Raw genomic sequence first — 25,930 nt, 5'->3', positions numbered from 1 at the left:
TGTATCTTGTATGTTTTTTATTTGAGTTACCATGAGACTTGCAAAAATACTGTCTTATAACCTATTATTATTATTAGTTGAGACAAAGTCTTGCTTTGTTGCCCAGGCTGTAATGGTGCAGTCTTGGCTCCCTGCAACCTCCGCCTCCTGGGTTCAAGCGATTTTTCCGCCTCAGCCTCCCAAGTAGCTGGAATTTCAGGCACCTGACATCATGCCCAGCTAACTTTTGTATTTTTTTGTAGAGACAAGGTTTCACTATGTTGGCCAGGCTGGTCTTGAACTCCTGACCTCAGGTGATCCACCTGCCTTGGCTTCCCAAAGTTCTGGGATTACAGGTGTGACCCACTGCACCTGGCCCACTTTTTAACTTTTTGTTGTTTCTATTTATTTCTTATTGTACTGCCTATAACTTGAAAATCTGTTATAGATATTTTTGATTAATCTTTTTGTCTTTCCATTTAAGATAATAGTTGGCACATCACAATTACAATATTATAATATTCTGTGTTTTTCTGTGTTCTTACTATTATCAGTGAGTTCTGTACCTTCAGATGATTTGTTATTGCTCATTAACATCCTTTTCTTTCTAATTGTAGAACTCTTTTTGGCATTTCTTGTAGGACAACTCTGGTGTTGATGAAATCCCTCAGCTTTCATTTGTCTGAGAAAGTATTTTTTTCCTCCTTCATATTTGAAAGATATTAATATTTTTGCCAGATATATTATTCTAGGGTAAAAGCTGTTTTCCTTCAGCACTTTAAATATGTCATGCCACTCTCTCCTGGCCTGTAAGGTTTTCACTAAAAGTCTGCTGCCAGACATATTGGAGCTCCATTGTTTATTATTCTATTATTTTCTCTTGCTGCTTTTAGGATCCTTTCTTTACCCTTGACCTTTGGGAGTTTGATTATTAAATGTCTTGAGGCAGTCTTCTTTGAGTTAAATCTGTTCTATAACTTTCTTTTACTTGAATATTGGTATCTTTCTCTAGGTTTGGAAAGCTCTTTATTATCTCTTTGAATACATTGTGTACTCCTATCTCTTTCTCTACTGCCTCTTTAAGGCCAATAACTCTTAGATTTGCCCTTTTGAGGCTATTTTCTGATGTTGCAGGTATGCGTCACTCTTTTTTATACTTTTTACTTTTGTCTTTTCTGTTAATTTCCAAATAGCCGGTCTTCAAACTCAGTAATTCTGCTTGAATAATTCTGCTATTAAGAGACAATGATGTACTCTTCAGTATGTCAACTGCATTTTCCTACTCCAGAATTTCTGCTTGATTCTTTTTATTTTTTATTTTATCTTTTGAAATGGAGTTTCATTCTTGACCCCCAGGCTGAAGTGCAATTGCATGATGTCGGCTCACTGCAACCTCCGCCTCCCAGGTTCAAGTGATTCTCCTGCCACAGCCTCCCAAGTAGCTGGGATTACAGGCATGTGCCAGCACTCCCGGCTAATTTTTGTATTTTTAGTAGGGACAGGGTTTCACCATGTTGGCCAGGCTGGTCTCAAACTCCTGACCTCAATGGTCTGCCCACCTTAGCCTCCCAAAGTGCTAGGATTATGGGTGACAGCCACCGTACCTGGCCATGCTTGATTCTTTTTAATTATTTCAACTTGTTAAATTTTTGACAGAATTCTGAAATCCTTCTCTGTGTTATCTTGAATTTCTGTGACTTTCCTCAACATAGCCATTTTGAATTCTCTGTCTCAAAGGTCACATATCTGCATTTCTATATGACTGGTCCCTGGTGCCTTAGTTTACTTGGTGATGTCATGTTTTCCTGGATGGTCTTGATGCTTGTGGAAGTTTGCCTGGGCATTGAAGAATTAGATATTTATTGTAGTCTTCACAATCTGGGCTTGTTTGTATCCATCCTTCTTGGAAACACTCGAAGAGACTTGGGTGTTGTTATCTTAGCTGTATCTGCATTAGGGTGCCACCTAAACCCAGTAATGCTATGGTTCTTGCAGACCTGTAGAGGTACCACTTTGGCAGTCTTGGGTAAGATCTGGAAGAATTCTCTGCTTTACCAGATACAGACTCTCATTCTCTACCCTTACTTCCTCCCAAATGAATGGAGTCTCTCTCTCTGTGGTAAGCCAGTGTTTTTCTTTAATGGCTAATCCAATGTTATGAAATAAGAAGTCTTTGCCCACCTCAACGTTACAATGGATTCTCCCTTATTTTCTTCTGGAACATTTAAAGTTTTAGCTATGTACTTTTAGAGTCTATATTCCACATCAAGATAATTTTTGTATATGATGTGAGGTAAAATTTTGTATATAATGTGAGACAAATATTGAGGTTGATTTTTTTTTTCCAGTACTGGTGTCTGGTTGTTCTAACACCAATTGCTGAAAAGACCATCCTTTCATCAATTGAATTACGATGGCAACTTTGTTGAAAATCAATCAACTATATATATGTGTGTGTGTGTGTGCGTGTGTGTGTGTGTGTGTGTGTGTGTGTGTGTGTGTGTGTATATATATATATATGCCTATTTCTGGGTCTTCTATTATGTTCCATTGTTCTCTTTGTCTACCTTATACCTATCTTGATTATTGTGGTTTTATAAGTTTTGAAATCAGGGAGTGTAAGTCTTTAACATTGTACTTTTCCCAAAACCTGATCTTCGTTATTTCAGGCTCTTTGAATTGCCATATAAATTTAAAATCAGCTTGTCAAATTCTATACAAAAGCCTAATGAATTTTTATTGGAATCACACTGAATCCACAAAACAATTTACAGAGAACTGTCATCATAACAATGTTTCTCTTTTCAATAAATTAACACGGTATACCTCACATTTATTTAAGTATTTGTCAGCTCTCAGGATTGCTTCGGAGTTTTCAATAAATAAGTCTTGCACACAATCTGCTAAATCTATGCCAAGTATTTCATGGCTTTTGATGCTTCATTTGCTAATTATTTGTTGCTAGAATACAGAAATACAGTCTATTTTTACAGACTGAACCTTGCTAAATTTAGTTATTTGTTCTACTAATTGTTTTTGTAGAAGCCATGTGATTTTTTACGTACAAGGTCATATCACATGTGACCAAAAGGTTTATTTTTCCTTTTAAATCTATCTGCTTTTTTCTTCTTGTGGTATTGCATTGTTTGCTTCCGTACCGATGGGGGTAAGGGACAGGGTTGATTAAAAAAAAGTATAAAAGAACGTTTTGGGAGGATAGAGTAATGGTTCTATATCTTGGTTGTGGTGTAATTTTAAGAACATATTCATTTGTCAAAATTCACAGAACTTCTCATCCTTAAACTTGTCTTTCAAAGAAAAAACAATTCACAGAACTATATACCATTTTCAGGATGAATCTTATTATCATATATAAATTATACCACGACAAACAGGCAAAAAAGATTATTTAAGGCTACTCAAACTGCTCTATAACAGCAATTGTTCTCAGAGTTCCTCAAATATTTAATTAGCAATTGTCAGAATTCCTTGTATATATACTCCAGTTTACTGTTTCAAACTACAGCTATCTAAACCAAAGCACAAGTCAACTCCCAGATGTTATGGGATGTTCACAATGACAGAGTAGCTATACATCAACTACATTTTACTATTCTGTCTCTAATGAAAAATACAAAATAAGATTATTACAACTTAGTAAGTGATCATAACAAGGTTAATATTATTTACCCTCAACAATGCCTGATGAAAATTTCTAATAGATATTTCAATAGAAAATTCCATAACACAAATTTAAAAAATATAATATGGTAAGATGGTTGAAAAGAATACTATCTAGAAGATAAATTACCTGTGTATCTGGATTTGAAGGAGTCAATATAGCAAGCAGCATCATTTTCTTTAATGCCCATCTGCTCTCCCAAAGACTTAGCTCCCATTCCATAAATGATTCCATAGCAAATCTGAAAGGGAGTCATCCAACAAATAAAGCTTGTAAGTACACCAAATGCAAATAAAAGAGTTCATTAGAATTGAAATTTTGGCAACCTTTTAATTTCACAGTGAGTCAAAAATGATTAGATTGCTTTTGCTGAGTTAGATCCACAGAGGCTGATATCCAGCAAACATCTTTTCTGCCTTTCAGCATTACTTTTTGAGAGAGAGAGGAAGGCAGGAGGGAGTATGAATGAATAGGTGTGTGTGATCTAAGGAAAAATTTATTTTTGACTATTTCTCCTTTTTTTTCTTTTATTTATTTTTTATGTCTCTTTTTTTTGTTTGTTTGTTTGACTATTTCTCTTTTATCCAGCAGTCTTTATAGCAAGTTTTTACTCCTCACAGTACTTCACTAACTTCCACTTCAAGTGCCTAGGAGTCAGGGAAGAGAAGCATTACAAATGTCCCTCTCCTTGCCCTTGAACAAGACTTTAAAAATAGAAAGAGCAGGCTTCATGACTTTATGACAGGGAAGACTCAATTGGAAAAAAATATCCTTCTTACCTCACAGCCACCTAAAACGCCACAACTGCAGAATTCATTTCACTTAAATACAAATAAAAACTCAAGAAAATTTCGGAAGCAATGAAGGGAAATTATCTATAAATAGGGCATTAAAGAAAGTCTGATTTAATCATAAGGACTGCCGGGGCTCAAAGCCCAGCTCTACCATTCACAAAATGTATAATCTTGCATAAGTCACCTAACCTCTTTGTCTCTTACTTTCTTCATCTAAAAAATGAAGGTAGTAATACCTACATCATGGGATGGTTAGGTTTAAATGAGTTATTACTTATAACTTTACAGAACTCACATAAAGCAAACTCTGTATAAATATCATTAAATAAAATCTAAAAAGATAATTTGCTTAAAATAATTATCACAATTTCAAAAAACTTTCCACATGATAAACTTTCAACATGATATAGCTAAAGTCTACCCCATCCCCACCCCTGTGTTTTTTAATATATTGAGAGAGGGCTTTTTTCCTTTCTGTTTTTTTTTTTTTTTTTTTGTTTGTTTGGTAGAGTCTCATTCTGTCACCCAGGCTGGAGTGCAGTAGAGGGTTCAGGCAATTCTCCCACCTCAGCTTCCCGCATAGCTGGGATTACAGGCATGAGTCACTGTGCCTGGCTCTGTTAATCTTTTATATGGGGGTCTTTGTGTTCTTCATAACTACTGCAAGTTTTTTTTTTCCACAATTTGTTTTCTTGTGACTCCTGTTGTTTTTTTAACTCATGTTACTTAGTGCTGTCTGAGATCTCAGCAAGACTCAGGGATTAGGTGGTTTGGTACGTGGTGATATAAACAAAAACTGGTATAGCATAAACACTATTAAATCATGTGAGTCTATTAAATAGAAGCAGCTGTCTCCAGAGGATGAGTGTGTTGGATAAGAAGTCGTGCCCAAGTTCTGGCATTCTGAATTTATTCTGGCTCTACCACTTATAGCTGCATGACCTTAAACAAATTACTTTCTGTGCTTCAGTTTCCTCCTCTATAAAATGGTGATAGTAATAATATTAGCTATGCTATCTCATGGGTTATGAGAATTAAATATGGGAATGTTATCTATTTTACCAAGGGTTTGATTCTTGCTAAATGCAGGACGCCTCTGGGGATTAAATAGAGAAGACAGAGCTGGCTTTTTAAATAGTTGAAGAAACAAGTGTTGGTGTTAACCAGGTGGTGGTGAGAGGAAATGTCCCATGCTCAATGAGCCAGTCAAGACATATAGCTGTGAGCTGGGTGCAGTGGCTCATGCCTGCGATCCCAACAATTTGGGAGGCCAAGGCAGGAGGATCACTTGAAGCCAGGAGTTCAAGACCAGCCTGGGCAACAAATTGAGACCCCATATCTCAAAAAACAAAACAAAACAAAAAAAGACAGCTGTGAGGAACTAAAAGTGTAAATGTGAAAGAAAAACAGCAGAATCTCAGCGTACAGTGGTGTACATTCACCTCAGCCAGAAATCCTACTGTCTTGCAAATGGTATCAGATGTCTCACAAGTTATATGGTAAGAAAGTGTCAATGTTAACCCAGGCCAAGGAATGGTATAAATGTGGCCTTTGACTTACTCTTTGCCTAATAGTTATCCAGAGTAGAAATTAATATGGATCTATTTCAAAGTTACAAAGGCAGCATGGAGTTTCATAAGTGGATTAACTAACCAATAACTTCAAGAGCTAAAAAGCTATCAGGTACTCAATATAATCTACAGCTCAGCAATATTTTTTCAACAAACATTTGGAGACCACCTTTTTTACAAAGCGCTATGCCTTGATGCTAGGAGAAAATATAAAAATGAAAATATGGAACTTTACCTCAGAAGACTTGAAGACCAGAAGGAGGTTTCTTAAATATACATATTCGCACGCCTGCAGGTGTGCATGAACACACACACGCTGACCATCATCACCACCATGACATCTACTGAGTACCAGGCACTGTGGCTAGCCATATAATGGCTTTAAATGCATATGGTTTTCCTAACACAAAGCAGCCTCAGATCTCAGATCTCAGTCTTTCTGGTTATTTCTACTGCCTCCACAAAAGAAAGTAAAACAAATACCATGAGATAAGCTCAGATGAAATGTGCTTTGAAAGATCCAAAGATGGAGAAATGGTTTCTCAGTTGCAAATAATTGAGACCATTTTTAAAATTTTTGAGTCCCTAAATTCTTCTCCTTTATATTAAGCATGTTCACTAAAATCACCTGCTTTGCCTGCTGCCTCAGATCATCCCCAACGGACTCTGGCTCAATCATCTTCCATTCTGCTGCAATGCTCCTGAAAACATCAGCTCCAGTGTTTAACACTTGAATGAGACGACGATCGTGGGATAAATGAGCCAAGATCCTCAGTTCAAGCTGAGAGTAGTCAGCAGCCAGTATTAAACCACCTGAAGTAGAAGTGATTTCAGAAAAGCTAGTACAAAGTTCTCTATCACACAACCCAACTTCTACATCATATAATTGAGCAGGATGACAGAAATTTAGGTCTAACTTAGAACTTTGAAATCATATGTCAAAGTTAAAACCTTCCTCTTAATATGATGTAACTCAGCTCTGTATCTTAGATCATTTTTTTCCATTAGGAAGCTTAATTTTCATTTTCTTTCTACAGAAAACCTTGTACAGTTGCTAGTATATAATCAGCCTTTAACAAATGGTTGTTGAATGAATTAATGAAAAAACTGGTGTGAAAAAACTGGTGTCCAATGTGTGCAAATGTTAAGTGGGCTGGAGAGAAATGTGTGCCCCGCTTTGACAATAACAAAGTCATTAAATGAAAAAAAAATCAAGTAGTCAATAGCTGAGCAAATTATTAAAAGGATTAAAATAATTTACCTATAGATTAGAAATGAGTAGATTAGATATGCATGAAAAAAACAAAAACAAACTTAAAAAAATACGCCAGGCGTGGTGGCTTACCCCTCTAATCCCAGCGCTTTGGGAGGCTGAGGTGGGCAGATCATGAGGTCAGGAGGTTGAGACCATCCTAGCCAATATGGTGAAATCCCGTCTCTAGTAAAAATATTTTTTAAAAAATTAGCCAGGCATGGTGGTGCATGCCTGTAGTTCCAGCTACTTGGCAGGCTGAGGCAGAATTGCTTGAACCCGGGAGACAGAGGTTGCAGTGAGCCGAAATCACACCACTGCACCCCAGCCAGGGCAACAGAGCAAGATGCCATCTCTAAATAAATAAATAAATGCAGGGTCAAAGAAAAATTAGAAAAAATATTTGCAACTGATATCACAAAGAACTCATTGCCATTTCATAAGAAGAGTTTTTACTTGTGGAGAATAAGATGAACTTTAAATAAGAAGTTCAGACATACTAAAAATAAAAGAACCTTAAATATGTTAAAGAATGCTCAACTTCATAAGAGAAATGAAAAGTCTGTAGCAAGAAACAATTTTTCTTCAGCTATATTGCAAAAAATACAGAAGTTGGGCAACACTCTGTGACAAGGTTGAGAAGAAACACATTCATATGTTGTTACTGAGAAGTAAAATGGTAACCTCCTCCCCATTAGTTGGCAATTTAACAATATCTATAGAAATTAAACAGGTTTTTACTCCATGACTCAGCAAACACGCCCACAGATTGCTGCACACACTATCTGCACACAGTTTAAACTGTTTTTAATTAAAATGTCCTTATTGATAAGCACAAATCTTTAGTATAGAAACATTACATGAAAAAAGCAAGGTACATAATAGTGTAGGCAGAATGCTAATTTTGTGTAAAAATAGGGAAATAAAAAATTATATATCCATATTTGCTTATATCTGCATAAAGAAATACTGTCAAAATATATAAAAAACTCATACACATAGTAACCTCTAAGAGTTGGGAAGGATAATGTAGATGATAGGTAAGGAAGCAAAGCTTCCCAATACTCATCTTTTATATCATGTTGGTTTCTCAACATGTAAATTAATAACCTATTCAAAAATAGAGATAAATACTAATTTAAAATACAGGTTGAGCATCCCTAATCCAAAATTCCAAAATCCAATATGCTCCAAAATCCAAAACTTTTGAGCACCAACAAGATGCTCAAATGTCATGCTCACTGGGGCATTTCAGATTTTGGATTTTTGGATTAGAGATGTTCAATTGGTAAAGATAGAGTAAATATTCTAAAATCCAAAAAAAAAAAAAAAAAATCTAAATCTAAAACATTTCCAGTCCCAAGCATTTCGCATAAGGGATATTCAACCTGTAAATGACAACTTTGGTGGACTTCCTACCACAACTATAAAACTGGACAAATTATATGAAAAAAACAATTCTCAGATGTTAGACAACAAGCCAGGCAGAACTATAATCACTGAGAAGGGAAGGAAACGAGGTGAGTCACACAAAGTTCTCAGGGATCTGAATGGAGGCACTTTCCAGAATCTGTAGCAGGGAAGGGTAGCTGAAACACAGCACTGTGTCTCTCTCTGAATGAAGAAAACAGAGTCTAGAGTTTGGGCCTTTGAGGCAGCTGGAATTTGGAGAGAAAAATGGTGTGCATAAAAGCAGCACCAGAAATAAGCACAGGAATCCCCTTGGATTTTTGACCAAATATTAAGTTGTGCAGGGAGAAAGTGCAGGGCACCAGGCAAAGAACACACACTAAAGAAATAACTATTACTAAAGGAAGAACAAACACTGCATAGCTTTTAGCTGAACAACTAATTCAACAATACATTCTTTTTTTTTTTTTTGAGATGGAGTCTTGCTCTGTTGCCAGGCTGGAGTGCAGTGGTACGATCTTGACTCACTGCAGCCTCTGCCTCCCAGGTTTAAGCGATTCTCCTGCCTCAGCCTCCTGAGTAGCTGGGACTACAGCTGCACGCAACCACGCCCAGCTAATTTTTGTTTTTTTAATAGAGACAGGGTTTCACCATGTTGGCCAAGATGGTCTCGAACACTTGACCTCGTGATCCGCCCACCTTGGCTTCCCAAAGTGCTGGAATTACAGGCGTGAGCCACCGTGCCCAGCCCAACAACACATTCTTGAATGCTGGGAAATGACCAAGCTCTAACAAGACCGAGAAGAGATCTTATTAAACAGCTTCAGCACCAAGTGGACTCCAAAAAGGCCACAACTTATGAACAGGAATAATCTAGCCCTAGAGTGCAGGCTACTCCAAACATTTGTTAGCGAAGCCTCAAAGGCCTCAAAAGGACCAAGCTGATGTGAAAGTAAACTGTCTGACAAAAGAAACCTTTACTTCAGTATTTGTTAATTTAGTGTTCATTGTGGCTTTGTATAATGCACTACCATGAATAACAAGAATCAATCACATTTCACAAAAACCAAAAGATCTTCAAATAACCTACCTGATATGGTTTGGCTATGTCCCCACCCAAATCTCACCTTGAATTGTAATAAGACTCACATGTCAAGGGCAGGGCCAGGTGAAGATAACTGAATTATGGGAGTGTCCCCCTATACTGTTCTCATGGTGGTAAGTCTCATGAGATCTGATGGTTTTATAAATGGGAGTTCCCCTGCATAAGCTCTTGCCTGCCACCACGTAAGATGTCCCTTGCTCTTCCTTCATCTTCCACCATGATTGTGAGGCCTCCCCAGCCATGTGGAACTGTGAGTCCATCAAACCTCCTTCCTTTGCAAATTACTCGGTCTCAGGCAGGTCTTTATTAGCAGCATGACAATGGACTAATAAACTACCAAACAATTACCTATCGAGTCTATAGGTAACCTGTCTAACAGTATCAGAGATTAATCAAATTTCAAGTATTTCTTTTTTGGCTTTGGAAGAATTGTCCCATAACAGAGAAACTGCTTAATTAATATTCTGAATAGGTTTTGTCTCAGTGGACTTCTAAATTTATAAAGAAAATACCATTCTTAGCTTACAAAATCAAACTAGTGGCACAGATATTTTGGAATCTTTTACATTTATCAAAGAAGAATTTCAAGTAGATATGAAAAAAATAGCTTTCATCATATAGTCAATAGTCTAGCTTTGTCATTAAAAACTTATTTTTTTTAGAGTTTTAAACAGGGTCTGTTTCCCTATTTCTTCATTCTACTCTATGTATAGAAAAGATTTATGCTCAGTTTTCTATATCAGACCATCAAAAGGGTTATAACACAGTTAAAATTATTTTATGTAAATGTACAAATGCTGAGTCATCACCAGCTTAAGGAGCTGCTGAAAATAGAAAACAATGAATGTAACAATCTTGCGTACGCTACCAAAGCTCATTGTTTGATTCATGAAAGTCTTACAAAGATTTACTGTACTCCAATATTTTCTTGAAACAGAAGAACGCTTGCCACGTATTTTGTAATCAAAGACAAAAAGAACAATGTGATTTATGTTTTTTGACTGATATCACACAGCATATATTTGAGGCTCCAAAAAAAGGGAAGAGTGTGCTTGTGACCTAGCTAGACAGGTATGAGAATTTATCTGGAAATGAAAACTTTTTATAAAACTAATCAATAATGGACTAGGTGCAGTAGCTCACACCTGTAATTCCAGTAATTGGGGAGGCCAAGGCTGGGGGATCATTTGAGCCCAGGAGTTCCAGACAAGCCTCAGCAACACAGCGGGAACCCCCATCTCTTCCAATAATAATAACTTTATGCATTTTTCAAGTATAAAGCAATATACAGCATAATTACAATCAACAGGTTATATAAACTGCAACTATTAAAAAAATTTTTAAATGCTCTGATGCTGATAAATTTAGAGTTGCTTTTTTATTTAAGTAATAATCCTTTGAATTTGACATAATATAGGTATGGCATCCTTAATCTGAAAATTCAAAATCTAAAATGTTCCAAAATTTAAAACTTTCTGAACACTGACATGATGCTACAAGTGGAAAGTTCCACAACTGACCTCTTGTAACAAGTCAAAGTTATAACTTTGTTTCATGCATAAAATTTAAAATATTGTATAAAATTACCTTTAGGCTATGTCTATAAGGTGTACATGAAACATAAATTTTATATTATGACTTGGATCCCATCTCCAAAATATCGCATTATGTATATGCAAATATTCCAAAATCTCAAATACTTTTAGTCTCAAGGATTCGAGACAAGGGATACGCAACCTGTCATAATGAGTAACATAAGAGTTGGTAAATTTACTTAACTTGTACAGACATTGTTTTGTAATAGATATTTCTGCTTCAAAGTCAAATTAATACTTCGGAGAAAATATGAACCAGCTTTGTTAATACAGATGCTATCTTTTTTTAAAAATGAGTTTCTAAAACATAGAAAAAGACAAAAAAAATGAGTTTCTGGTACTCAATTCAGTTACTGGGATTTTCTTTTTCTTTTTTTTGAGATAGTGTCTTGCTCTTTCGCCTAGGCTGGAGTGCAGTGGCACAATCATGGCTTAGTGCAGCCCCAACCTCCTGGGCTTAAGTGATACGATATTCAGACCTCAGACTCCTCAGTAGCTGGGACTACAGATGCACACCACTATGCCTAGCTAATTTTTTAATTTTCTGTAAAGATGGGGTCTCCCTATGTTGCCCAGGCTGGTTGTGAAGTCCTGGACTCAAGCAACCTTCCTGCTTCGGCCTCCCAAAGGGCTGGGATTACAGGTGTGAGCCACCATGGCTTGCATGAAATAAAGTATGTTTGAAACAACATGGGCATGTGATCTACTTTGTCAAAATATAAGTTTTATAAAATCAAGCATACCTTGCTTTATTGCACTTCACTTTATTATGCCTCATAGATATTGCAGTTTCTTTTAAAGAAATTAAAGGTTTTTGGCAACTCTGAGTGGAGCAAGTCTATCAGCACCATTTTCCAACAGCATGTGTTCACTGTGACACATTTTATTAATAGTAATGTTCATATTACTTCAAAGCCTCTCATTATTACCTGTTATGGTGATCTTTGATGTTACTATTATTACAATCCATGAACCACACTCACGTAAGAGTGAACTTCATCGATCAATGTTGTGTGTGTTCTAACTACTCCACTAACTGGCTGTTCCCCACTCTCTCTCTCTCAGAACTCCTTTCTCCCCTCTCTCTCTCAGACCTCCCTATTCCCTGAGATACAATTTTAAAATTAGGCCAATTAATCACCCTACAATGGCAATGACCTCTAATTGTTCAAGTGAACGAGAAAGTCACATCTCTCTCATACTAAACCAAAAGCTAGAAATTAAGCTTATTGAAGAAGGCATGTCAAAAGCTGAGACAGGTTGAAAGCTAGGCCTCTTGTGTCATACAGTTAGCCAAGTTGTGAATGCAAAGGAAAAGTTCTGGAAGGAAATTACAAGTGTTACTCCAGTGAACACATGAATAATAGGAAGACAAGACAGCCTTATTGCTAATATGGAGAAAATTGAAGTATTTTGGATAAAAAATACAACCAGCCATAACATCCTCTTAGGCCAAGGAGGCTCTGAGGTACTCTTCAGTATGTCAACTGCATTTTCCTACTCCACAATTTCTGTGAAGGCTGAGGCGGGTGAGGAAGCTGCAGACAAACAAAACAAAAAAACTGATTCATGTGTTTTAAGAAAACTCCATTGTACTCCAGCCTGGGTGACAGAGTGAGACTCCATTTCAAAAAAGAAAGAAAGAAAGAAATTACCATACACCACACAGACCTTCTGGGGACTCTCTTAGATAACTGATAGAATTTTGTATGCTGACAGTTCAGACATAAGCAACACTAAAAATTGCCTGGCAAGACATGTCATCACAAGTCGGAATTCACCCTGGGAATATAAGTTTCTGATGGAATTTAAATAAATTCAGATGGTTAATTGCACTCACCTGGACCTGCCAGCTGATGACAGATAAAAGAACAAATATGTATACTAACAGTCGGGATGATCTGCAAGTTACATCACCACTTCCAACTGTCTTGACAACAAAAGGTTTATGTCTAGAGTACTGGGTTGAGGTCAGGCAAAATGAAAATAGCCTTAGGGGCCACCCCATGCAATAGGAAGCAGCAGTGCAGAATAAGGGAGTACAGACATAAAAGCAAACAAGTTCAAAGGAAAGGCAAAAAAAATTGTCCCTTTAGAGGTCAAGAGAGAAGGGAAATTGAAGAAGGAAAGAGTTGACTAACAGTGACAAATGCTGTAAAGAAGTTAAAGAGGGTGAAGACTGACAAAATCAACCGGACTTTGCAAAGAAGTTTACACTGACGTTAGAAAACATGGTTTCAGCAGACTGCTGCTTCTGAGCACACACCACAAAAGTTTCCCACAGAGCAGATCATGGAGAAGATGACTGCTATAAACCTGGCAGGACAAGATGACTGCTATAAACCTGGCAGGACAAGATGACTGCTATAAACCTGGCAGGACAAGATGACTGCTATAAGCCTGGCAGGACAAGATGACTGCTATAAACCTGGCAGGACAAGATGACTGCTATAAGCCTGGCAGGACAAGATGACTGCTATAAACCTGGCAGGACAAAGAGAAAGGCGGGCTTCACTGTAGACAGAAAGATGGAGGGACAAATGCATGCTCTAAGTCTCACTCAAATTTCAGGCTTTGAAAAACATTCTCACAGCAATGAGAAGCTTCAAAGCTATCAGCCACCTTACCTGGGAAAGGCACAAAGGCATGTCGCATGCTAACTGAAAACGGCATTCCTCTGTCTGCAGCTCTCTCCTCCGTCTGTGCCTGGCATCCAGGGTTCAGGCTCCAACACTTTTTATTTTTTCCTCTGTGATACAAACTACATCATCAGCTAAACATAAAGCAGTCTCAAATGTAGGAAAAAGATCTAATTTTCAGCAACATCAGTATTTGCAGCTAAGAAACAGAATAAAAACCTTATCTGAGAGTTGGATATGATAGCTCACACCTGTAATACCAGCACTTTGGGAAGCCAAGGCGAGCAGATTGCTTGAGCCTAGGAGTTCAGGACTAGTCGGCAACAAAGTGAGACCCTCGTCTCTATAAAAATTAGCCAGGCAAGGTGGCACATAGCTATAGTCCCAGCTACTCAGGAGGCTGAGGTTGGAGAGCTGCTTGAGCCCAGGAGGTGGAGGTTGCAGTGAGCCGAGGCACCACTGCTCTCCAGCCTGGCAACAGAGCAAGATTCCATTTCAAAACAAAACAAAACAAACCTGAGAATCACTTTAAAGCTTAACAAAGATACTAGAACTCTTTTAGCAAACATTCAATTAAACATGAAGTAGCTTCTTTACACATGGACTCAGGATTCAAAATGGTCTAGGACAGAAATGGGTATGCCTGAAACATAAACTAATTTCATTTATTTGTCTAATAAGCTATTTTGAGCCATTCGTACTTACATAAATTTATTAATACAGATCCAGAGAAACAGTGCCTACCTGCCCATGGGAAGTAGGCCTTTGCCTACAGCTTGAGAAGGTGGGCTTTCTCCTACTAGTGTTGGCATTTTGATTTCAAAATCTCTTGGCACATTCTGAATATTTGGTTCTGTAAAGGTTATTCGTCCTGAAATCAAGCAGAATAAAGACATAAAATTAGAAAAAGAAATCTGGTTATTTAACGGTATTCACATTTCTGGATTACCTTAAAAATACAGACTATATCAATGCTGAACTAAAATAAATTTATATTTAAATATTTTTCATCATGTTCATGTGTCTAACAATGATAAAATAAGTACAAGACCATCCCAAAATAAATGAATATATAAATTGTCTACAATATTATGTTTTACATAGAAAACAATCCCACAGTGAGAAATAATCTGATAAACTGAACTATTCCTTGAGTATCAGATTTCAGCACTATAACATGTTAGCAGTCATATTAATGAGTAAAGGCTAATCAAATGGATCTTAGGAGAAACAACCACTGAAGCCTCTTTGCCCATCACTTTCAGACATCACTGTCTTTCTTCATCATCATTATGATTAATCAAGAGAATCAACAATAGTACTGACTAGAAGTACTGAATCAAGTGGAGACTTGAATCAGGTGGTTAATAGCAAATTTTCCAGAGAATAGAAAGTTTAAAAAAAAAAAAAAAGCATATAAGTCTAGCCAACATAGTAAAATCCCATCTCTACTAAAACTACAAAAAATTAGGTGGGCATGGTGGCAAGTGCCTGTAATCCCGTTACTTGGGAGGCTGAGGCAGGAGAGTCATTTGAACCTGGGAGGTAGACATTGCAGTGAGCCAAGATCACACCACTGTACTCTAGCCTGGGCAACAGAGTGAGATGTCTCCAAAAAAANAAAAAAAAAAAAAAAAGATTGTAAAGCCTTTATTTCCCAAAATATTTCACAGTTTGTTTACTTGTTTGAATTTCTCTAAACATGTAAGTACCACACCAAAAAAGTTTGAGTAATTTTGTGTGATTTTTATAACACTATCAGCAACACTAAAACTCTATTTTATGACACACTCTTCATTATAACAGGCTGACTACTAGCTATGTATAACTCCATCATCTTCTGATAAATCAGACATTTTAAGTGTTCAGTTAATGATAACCTTTTATATAATTGTTGTCATTAAATGGCCTGTTCAATGTTACAAAGCTAACAAATAACAGAGGAGGGCATCCCAGGCTCTTTTTACATCAACACATTGCCTTCTTTTCTATAACACTTCGTATTCAGCACACTGCCCTGGTCTATTAGTTGAATTAATGAGGCAACACTGGCAGACCAAAAAAAAAATGGTAAAAATAAATTACAAAGCATGAATATATAGCTTAACAGATATGAAGTACATTGATGAAAGGCTTTGCTTTGCTTAAGTTTGTATTTCTAAAATATTATAAAAGTTATTTATTAAAATATATTTCTAAAATCAGTAATAAGAATAGAATTCTTATTACTGGTTTTACCTTCTGCTTTGTAAAGAACAAATAAATGTGCAACACCTTTGAAAACTCTAGGTAGATGTTTTTTCATCACCAAAGATTTTATTTCATGTAAGTTTATATCATTATCATATGTTTCAAAGTGAAATTTAAATACTAACAGGGCAAGATATCACTGGGATGGGACAAGAGATTAGCTAAATCGGAAGAAAGAAGAATTAGAAAGTTTAAAACAAGAGATAAAGCAAGCAGACAAAAGCAGCGCCTTATGGAACCTCCATGCTAGATAATAGTAACCAACAGTGAGTGCTTTCTAGGAGCCATGCACTGTTCTAAATATTCTACATCTATGAACCTATTTAATCCTCAGAATCACCAGGTGAAGTAAGACTGTTATTGCCTTGTTTATTTGTTTATTGATTGACTGAGACAGGGTCTCACTCTGTTGCCCAGGCTGAACTGCAATGGTGCAATCACAACTCACTGCAGCCTTGACCTCCCAGGCTCAAGCGATCCTCCTACCTCAGCCTCCCAAGTAGCTGGGACTACAGGCACAAGATATCACACATAGCTAATTTTTTGACTTTTTGTAGACACATGGTTTCACTCTCTTGCCCAGGCTAGTCTCAAACTCCTGGGCTCAAGTGACCCTCCGGTCTTAGCCTCCCAAAGTGCTGGGATTACAGGCGTGAGCCACTGTGCCTTGTATCATACATGAAAAAACTTAGGCATTGAAAGGTTAAGTATCTTGTCATAAATATTTATAGAACCAGGATTCAAATACTGATTTCTGATGTCAAAGCCCACATTCTATACCACCAATCTAACCAGGCACCAATACAGCCTCCTCTATGAATGAGTTAAAGTCACCTTTCTTCCACTACACATCACATTTGGCAAATACTTAGAGTTTTATACTGCCTAGAGAAAGAATGCATTTTTTCTCATAAGATTACACTCTTACTTATTTCAAGAGGACCATGAGATATCCAAAGAGCGCTACAGCTTTCTTTTCTGCTTGGGTGAAATAAGATGCTTATACAGATGTCCCAGAGGCCTACACAGATTCAACTCAGAGAACTCTTAAGAGGCTCAAAAAAGGGATGGGACTGAAACTAGGTAAGACCACCGACTCAAATGTTTAATTCCTGTGTATACTCACATTGAAAGCACTATCTCAGACATCCCAGTTACTCTATACAAGTACTTAAAAGCAGGAAACAGGCCAGGCACAGTGGCTCACTGTAATCCCAGCGCTTTGGGAGGCCAAGGTGGGTGGATCACCTGAGGTCAGCAGTTCAAGACCAGCCTGACCAAAATCTTGTCTCTACTTAAAATACAAAAATTAGCCAGGCATGGTAGTGTACACCTGTAATCCCAGCTACTCAGGGGGCCGAGGCAGGAGAATCACTTGAACCCAGGAGGCAGAGATTGCAGTGAGCCAAGATCATGCCACTGCACTCCAGCCTGGGCAACAAGAATGAAACTCTGTCTCAAAATAAATAAATTAATTTTAAAAAATAAAAGCAGAAACCAATACTGATCTCTGTACCTAGGTAGAATCTACCTATGCTTTGAATAAAGCATGTAGTTTATAGTTTTAAAACTTCACTTGAACCCCATGATCAATACTTGAATTCTTGGCCATCATAAGAAATACTGCATATGAAAATGTTTTTCCTTCAAAATTGGACACCGTTTATACTTAAGATTTCTCATCACCTGTAGCAGTGTGTGACTGTGACACAGGATAGATTCTTTCCATTCCAAGAAAAGGATTAAGACGCTTTTCCCGCTGAAGAGGAAAGACCACTTTGGTAATAGCATTAGTGATTCTTCTCCATTCTAATATCAAGCCTGGTAAAGGATGTAATGCCTTTAATTTATTTAAAACATCCTACAAAAAAAATATAATAAGGTAAGATTGAATTCTTGTCCAAATTCCACAGCAAGCTAGAATCTCTTTTATGTAAGTAATACTGTCTCAAAATTAAATCTGAGAGTAATATCTACAACTCAAAACTATTTCTTGGGTTTTAACCGCCATATTGATAAGACTATAACTACAGCTTATAAAATGCAAATGTGGTAATGCTGAGCATGATCAATTTAAAATTACCTTTTTCAAATAAATGAGTTGTCAGTTTAACAAAGCAACTGCCTACCCACACCCCACCAAAAGTTTACTTTACATCATCTGTTTTCTTTATGCATTTTCCTCCTCCACTCCTCACACTACTGGAAGTATCCCAGCTGTTTTTCTTCTTGCCCAGAAACTTACATAGTTTCCATATCAAGGTAATCAGGAGACATCTATTTTTAAAACTTTGAATTTTTTGTACTATAGACTTTCAGTGAACTATTAAGGAACAGAAACTTGTGAGTAAAAGGGCCAGTGAGAATAAATAAAAAATTGTGCTACAGCCTGGAGCTAAGGAAACTTCCTAGGAGCAGACAAGTCATACATCATGGTATAAGGGCTGAAATTCTACACAAAGGCAACTTGAACAGCTCTATGCCATATTTTCCACCGTATTTTTCCACTAAAACTTCAGTAAGAATGTAAAATTAAGCTCTTTCTCTTTTCTCTCCCACTAATGCATAGTTTCCAATGGTTTATGATTAACAATTTTACTTTGAAATTAGCAGATTAAATTCTTTTTTAAAAGGAATATAAAACTATTTATTAACCACTGTTTAGCATTATTTACAGTAAATACCGATACATTCTGATTACTACAGAGTTGTTTTTCTTGGCTTTTGCTGAACCTGTAAAGCAAATAACTGAAAGACTGACCTTACATGTAAGGAATGGGTTGGGGTAAAGAAAAAACATACAGGTCAGTAGCTTAGATTACAAAAGGTTGTTCACACATTTATGGCAGCAGATCCTAAACTGCCAACATCTCTAACCAGCTGATTAGGTTTCTATGAGCCAAGTCTTAGATATTCCATAAATCATGACCTTTTAGTCAACACAGCAATAGGATTTCAACAGTTTGTTAAAAATGGCCTGCTAGAAGATTTTTTAATGTTCATTTAACTTAGTTTAGCTAATTAAAACACACTAGCATTTGTCTAGTTTCCTCATCTGGATAGGAAAACCTCCTATGATGGCAGTGATAAAATTTTTCCTTTTAGGAATTTTGCAAACAAAAAACTGCATTTATAGATATAGTTGCTTTAAAACTATCCAATTTAAATTGTCATATTAATTAGAATCACTTATTTCTTCACATATTTGAAATGTATGGCTTCAGGAAAATTTTCTATTTAACCTGAAGTGATTATCTTTTATTTTGCTTGGAATAATGGCATCTCAGAAACATGGGTTTGCCTGTGATTTTTTGTTTTGGTGAATGTTTAAAAACAAAAAAAAAAATTATACATGCATTTTATGTATACATACACACACACAAAACATATAAAAAACGTAGAATGGTCCTTAGGCTTATGAGAACACAAGTTTGATTGAGTAATGACTATGGACATTTCCCCCAATATTTAGAAAAGCTGTTCTTTAATGTAGAGGAAATAATATACCATAGTAACAAATGTTCTTTTCTGATCAGGGAAGTAACTACAGAAAGCTTTTATTTATTTGTTCAAAGTAACCAGTGCTATGGATGGAAAAAAAAAAAAACAAAAAACCAAAAACCCCAACAACTCTTTCAATGCTACTTTCAAAATGAACATATCAAACTTGATTTTCATTAGGATGTAGTCATTTTGTCTCACTAGTAAATCAAAAACCAAGGCCCAAATTTACATATGTGTGTGTGTGTGTGTGTGTGTGTGTGTGTGTGTGTGTATGTATGTATGTATGCATATATGAAAAACAATGTGAACAATTATTGAGCTTCATCTTCTGGACAAGAATGTCAAGTTAGTCTCTCTTCATAAAAACCAATTACAATTTGAGGACACTTTATATTTGCCTCTTTTGCCAGCACCAAGTCTGCCTCATCTGAATCTTTCCATTTCATGAGAAACATCAATTCTCCACTGCTGTCTGTGGCACCAATTATTCTTTCATGATCAAGACCTCTGGCAAATCCTCTTGGTTTGTCAGCAGCGTCTCTTCTCTTCTTTGATTTGCTGTCATCAGATTCACTGTCAGATAATTCTTTTTGTACCATCTTTTTCTTTGCCAGCTTTTTGAGAATTAAGAAACACTTCAATCAACTCTGGACTTCAGGTTCCCAAGTATTGTCAGCATCTGTAAATCCCTTCCACTTCAGGAAATATTCCACTTTCCCATACACTACACGTCGATCTAGTACTTCTTCCACCACAAATTCCTCAGGCTCTGCCTCTTCAACTTTTTTACTCTTTCCATTCTGTTTCTTTCCCATTTTTTGCAATGTAGTTTTATTGGAGGTCATTTTTTATTGCAGACTTGAAGAGATATTATTCACCGCCTCCGAGCTGCTCCGGGTAGCGGGTCTGCAGGTCTCCGGCCTTGCGCGCCTCCAGCTCGAGCCACATCCGAGGGGGATGGAGACAGGAGCTGCACGCCAGGCCATGGGTGGGGGGAATGGAGGGATGGCACCACCCCGCCTACGCTGGGCGGCCACAAAGAGGGGCACGGTGGGCGCCGGCTGGGAACTGGGGCCCAAGGGTGGACCAGATTAAATTCTTAAGTCAAGGCCTACTGTGGTGGCTCTTGCCTGTAATGCCAGCACATTGAGAGGCCGACGTGGGAGGATCCCTCCAGGCCAGTAGCTCAAGAACAGCCTGGATGACATGGTGAAACCCTGTCTCTACTGAAAATACAAAAATTAGCCACGAATGGTGGTACACACCTGTAGTCCCAGCTACTTGGGAGGCTGAGGCATGAGAAATTGCTTTAACCCAGTAGGTGAATTTTCTAGCGAGCATGGTGCTACTGCACTCCAGCCTGGGCAATAGGGTGAGACTCTGTCTCAAACAACAAATTAAAAATAATTCATGAAAAACTTACTATTTTGCCTTTAAACTAAAAGTAATATATTTGTTCTGACTGGGTTCCTTTCTTTTTAAAAATTCTTACATAGCTTTCTCTATGTTCATATAACTATATGAATTAAGTAATATTAGATGTCCAAGAGTAATGGATGGCAATAATTAAATAATGTCTTTGAGGTTCGGTTTATAAACCTTTATACCATTTTAATGATAGGAAGAAGGGACACAACTGCTAACTAAGATTATGATTTGAATTTTCCATGCAGAAAATCTCCACAGAATTTGTGGGCTACCAAACCACAAACCAATATGTTAATCTATATCTGGGTAAATTCAAATGGTGGACTCAGATCTTGATTTCATCAGCATTCTTTCTAGACATCAAAATGCTAAAAAACAGTTCAGGTTCTGCCCGGCTCTGTGACTGCCCCAAAGAGCACCTTACTAGTGCTGAGCTGTCTTCCCAGCCTTAGCTTGCGTCCACTGTCATTCCCTCTTCTCGTAGAACCCAAAGTTTTCTTGCTGCCTTGGTTTTTCATCTCTCCATTTGGGGGCAACTTCAATTCCAAAAATAAAACCTGTAAGAAATTAATGCCTCTTTAGTCAAGAATGAAACTTGCAAAGAGTATCATTCAGAATTTATTTTAGAAAAAACTCTACAGTTCAAGATGGACTGAAAGAATGTTTCTCTGGATAATTTGGAATTACCATATTTAACAAATGATGGCTATGAAAATGCATATGTCAGGTAGTCTATCCATACTCTAGGCACTATCAGATTAACACTAACACAAGGCCTTCTTTTTTTTTTTTTTTGAGACAGGATCTCACTGTCATCCAGGCCAGAGTGTAGTGGTGTGATCACGGCTCACTGTAGCCTTGACCTCCTGGGCTCAAGTGATCCTCCCACCTCAGCCTCCTGAGTAGCTGGGGCCACAGGAGTACACCACCATGCCCGGCTAATTTTTATATCTTTGGTAGAGACAGGGTTTCACCAGGTTGGCCAGGGTGGTCTCAAACTCCTAAGCTCAAGCAATCCACCTGCCTCGGCCTCCCAAAGTGCTGGGATTACAGGCCTAAGCCACCACTTTGACATGGCCTAAGAAGAAGCCAATAATATTAAAGGTGCTTTACTCTTAGTCCAGAATTTGCTCGAGGCCTGTACTTTACATGCTTTCAGGCCCATCTGAATCACAATGGCAATAATTCCTGCCTTTGCCCCAAACCTACTTGTGCTGAAACAGAGATTCTGTATTTTCTGTAAATTCCCTATGTAATTTTATGTGCAGTCAGCTAGGTATTGGTTTGGGGACTTCTGAGCTAAAGAATTTAAAAGAAGATACCAAAAAGGAAGAAAAATAAAAAGGTACTACTGAATTCAACACATGAATAAGAGAAACCAAGTTCCTCATTTTCTTTAAAATACGTTAACGAAGAAAAAGAAAACCAAATACTGCACGTTCTCACTTATAAGTGGGAGCTAAATGATGAGAATTCATGAACATAAAAAAGGAAACAATAGACAATGGGGTCTACTCAAGGGTGGAGGATGAAAGAAGGGAGAGGAGCAGAACAAATAACTACTGGATGCTGGGCTTAATACTTGGGTGATGAAATAATCTATACAACAAACCCCCATGACACGATTTACCTATATGACAAGCCTTCACATGTACCCTTAAACCTAAAAGTTAAAAAACATAAAACGTTTGTATTTAAATTTTATAGTTGCGTGAAAAAAAAAAAAAACATAAAACATAACTGTGGCTTTAAAAAGGACACTTTTATAAGGATATTTAACATTTATTGACCACTTACTACAGAATGGTCACTTATTATTTATACCTCACTACAACCCTATGAGGAATTTTTATGACAACCCCCCTTTACTGAAAATTGACACATAAAGAGTTTATACATTGGCCCAAGGCTCTGGAACTAGTTAATAAATGGAGGAGGTAAGATTCAAACCCAAGAAGTCTGGCTCCAAAGTCTATGACTTTTACCAATATGCTATATTACAGAATCACAACTAGAAGACACAAGAACTTCAATGCTATCAAACGTAAGCATCCACTTTGTGTCTGTAACCCCTCTAAAACAACGCAATCACCCTTTGTTAGGGACGTAGTGTGGTTGAGAGGAGAGAACGGAATACCAATATATGAAAATAAAACAAAGGTAAAATTTGTCAACATTTATGTAAGGAAGCAAAAACCTTAATTAAGTTTAAAAAAGGAAACAGTCAGAAAAATCCCTTTTTCATTTACATCTCTGAAAAATACCCAATTTCCTATTCTATAGAAAGATGTTAGAGCAAGCAAGGAGGAGTGAGGGCTTACAAAATGACTAACTTCATGGAGAAACAGCTATGCTGTCATGCAACCACCACTACCAATCATTTCTTCAACAAATATTTAGTGAGTGCCTCCTCTGTTCCAGGCAAATCTCCTTCTTGAGGAGTTTACATTCTAGAAGTACTCTTCACTACCTTCCTTTATTTGTAAATTAAATACAGATACAATTTACAAATTAGATGTTAGAATTTTCCCAAAGCAATCTGGTTAACTGGCTGTTTCATTTTACTGACCTTAGGTGTTCAGGTAAATACACACACACACACACACACACACACACACACACACAATCATGTTAACTCTAAAAATTATTTATCTATATTCCTATCCCCATGATACAACCTCAGCGATGTCATCCGAACTGGTGAAAGAAAAACTGTGGCCAGCTAGTTGATAGGCCTGGGTCTCAATTGCATCCAGCTTGGCTTGCAGTATGTGTTTCTGACTTTCACATTCTGCAGTACTGAAGCCGATTCCATTTAGTTCTAGCAAGGCCAAGCAGTACTGAGAGGGCATTTCCACTTTGCAGAAAACATCTGGAAGAAAAAAAGAAAACTAAAACGTTATCATTGGCTAAGTGACTGATCAGCAGCCTTACCTAAACCACACAGAATTCATCTAGGAAAATCCAGAAATGCTACCAAGCTATCCTTCAGGATCCAGTCTCCTGAGCAGCACTCTCAAGCCAACAATGAAAGGTGGAAAATTATAGGCTAGTTTAGCACTGGCAACTATCCTTGTCTCTGCAGAGAGTAGAAGAGTCGGCAATCTTGTGAATAGTCTGGATTACAAGAGACTATTTATTTCTCCCAAGACGTTTCGGCTTCTACTCTTAGCAGGAGCATAGCAACCAACCTTATTTTGAAATCCAAAATGCTCTAAAATCTGAAACTTTCTGAGCACTGACATGACACCACAAGTGGGACATTCCATACCTGACTTTTTGTGACAGGGCACAGTCAAAATGCAGGTGTATAACACAAAGCTTATTCAACATCTCTAAAGGAAAAAAGCCCCTCCTTGCCCCATTCAGCTTCAATATATCTTTTCTGCCACCAGACTGTCTAAATGGGTGGCTGAGACAGTGACACCTTTGCTTTCTGATGGCTCAGTATACACAAATTTTATTTCATGCATAAAATTATTAAATACATTGTATAAAATTATCTTTAGGCTAAGTATATGGGTATCTATGAATTCTACATTTAGACTTGGGTCTCATCCATAAAATGCCTCATTATATATATGCAAATATTTCAAAATCCAAAAAAATCTGAAATGTAAAACACTTCTGGTCCCGCATTTTGGATAAGGCAGACTCAACTGACATATTAAAGGCCCTGAGAGGACCTGAAGCAAAGACAACTATTTAATTTTAAGTGAAAGTCCCCAATTTTATTTGACCATTAAACCCCTTTTTCATATAATACTTATTAACATCTTGAAAAGTAAGCATCCATGGAATGTACTATGGATAATGCTATCCTAAATCATTAAGAAAGAATCCCTAAGACTTCAGCTTCCAGTACTGAGTCACTAGGAATTTACGCAACCCTGGTCCACCCTCCCCAGCTCCAAACACATTCTTTGAGGCACTGCTGGTCTCAATCAGCATAAGAAATCTCCAGGGAAACCCATAACCACCACCAAAAGCAAAGAAACAAATGAGAAGTTAATGGCCTCTAACCACCTGCAGAAGGTACGGGGCAGTCAGAGCTTGGCTTTAGGAGCCTGGAACCAGTGGAGAAATTCATGTTATTTGAGACTAGAGAAATAATGACCTTGGGTCATAGCAGGAACAATCAGAGAAGCACAAAGTAAGAGTGGCAGGGAGCTAGCCTGGATCCATAGGCATTAGGAAGGAGCAAGGTTGTTTCGGGAATGGAGTCCCCTAGCAAAAAAGTTTAAGGGGATATAGATCCTTGAAACAACAACAGGATGAGGAGCTGAGCCTCAGTCCTCACTCTTGTTCTGAAACAAAACTCTCAAAGAAAGGCTACTGTGGTCCTTGGATGCGGAGTAGTCTGGTACTCAGCAAAAGCAGGAGCAAAACCTTTCTAAAGGATGGCTTCCCACAAGTAAGTTCTGCAGGGATCCTTGATTATAATAAATAGTGTATGAACTCACAAAAAATATGAAAAATACAAGAGAGCAAAGAAATGTGAACAGGACTCAGAAGAAACAACCAAGAACAAATTTAGATCCCCAAAATAGCAGATAAGGATTAGTTAGAATAGAGCGCAACTGTGAACAAACTACTGACAAAACAAAAAGTGACTAGAAACAAACTAAAACAGTAGGAAAATAGAGTACAAGTATATCAATAATCATAATGAGCAGAAATACATCAACAATCACAATAAATTGGTAAATTTGTAAAAAAAA

General features: G+C 37.3%; 1 protein-coding gene and 1 pseudogene across 2 annotated transcripts in view; both read right to left on the bottom strand.

The window, feature by feature from the left end:
* The window catches only part of LOC108292557 (DNA polymerase theta-like), a 100,292-nt gene that overhangs the window by 7,431 nt on the left and 66,931 nt on the right, over positions 1-25,930 (bottom strand). The window contains 7 exon segments of the mRNA XM_017513538.2: positions 3,791-3,902; positions 6,655-6,839; positions 14,016-14,137; positions 14,772-14,898; positions 17,964-18,138; positions 21,629-21,766; positions 23,888-24,081. Coding sequence (XP_017369027.2) covers positions 3,791-3,902; positions 6,655-6,839; positions 14,016-14,137; positions 14,772-14,898; positions 17,964-18,138; positions 21,629-21,766; positions 23,888-24,081 — 1,053 coding nt within the window.
* Positions 19,814-20,735, bottom strand: LOC108292556 (annotated as a pseudogene). The gene has a single exon (XR_001820315.2). The product of XR_001820315.2 is annotated as a chromobox protein homolog 3-like (transcript).

Source organism: Cebus imitator, unplaced genomic scaffold (genome assembly GCF_001604975.1).
Source record: "Cebus imitator isolate Cc_AM_T3 unplaced genomic scaffold, Cebus_imitator-1.0 Scaffold494, whole genome shotgun sequence".
Classification (NCBI taxonomy): domain Eukaryota; kingdom Metazoa; phylum Chordata; class Mammalia; order Primates; family Cebidae; genus Cebus; species Cebus imitator.
The sequence above is the reverse complement of the archived record's forward strand: the minus strand, read 5'-3'. Positions and strand labels throughout refer to the sequence as shown.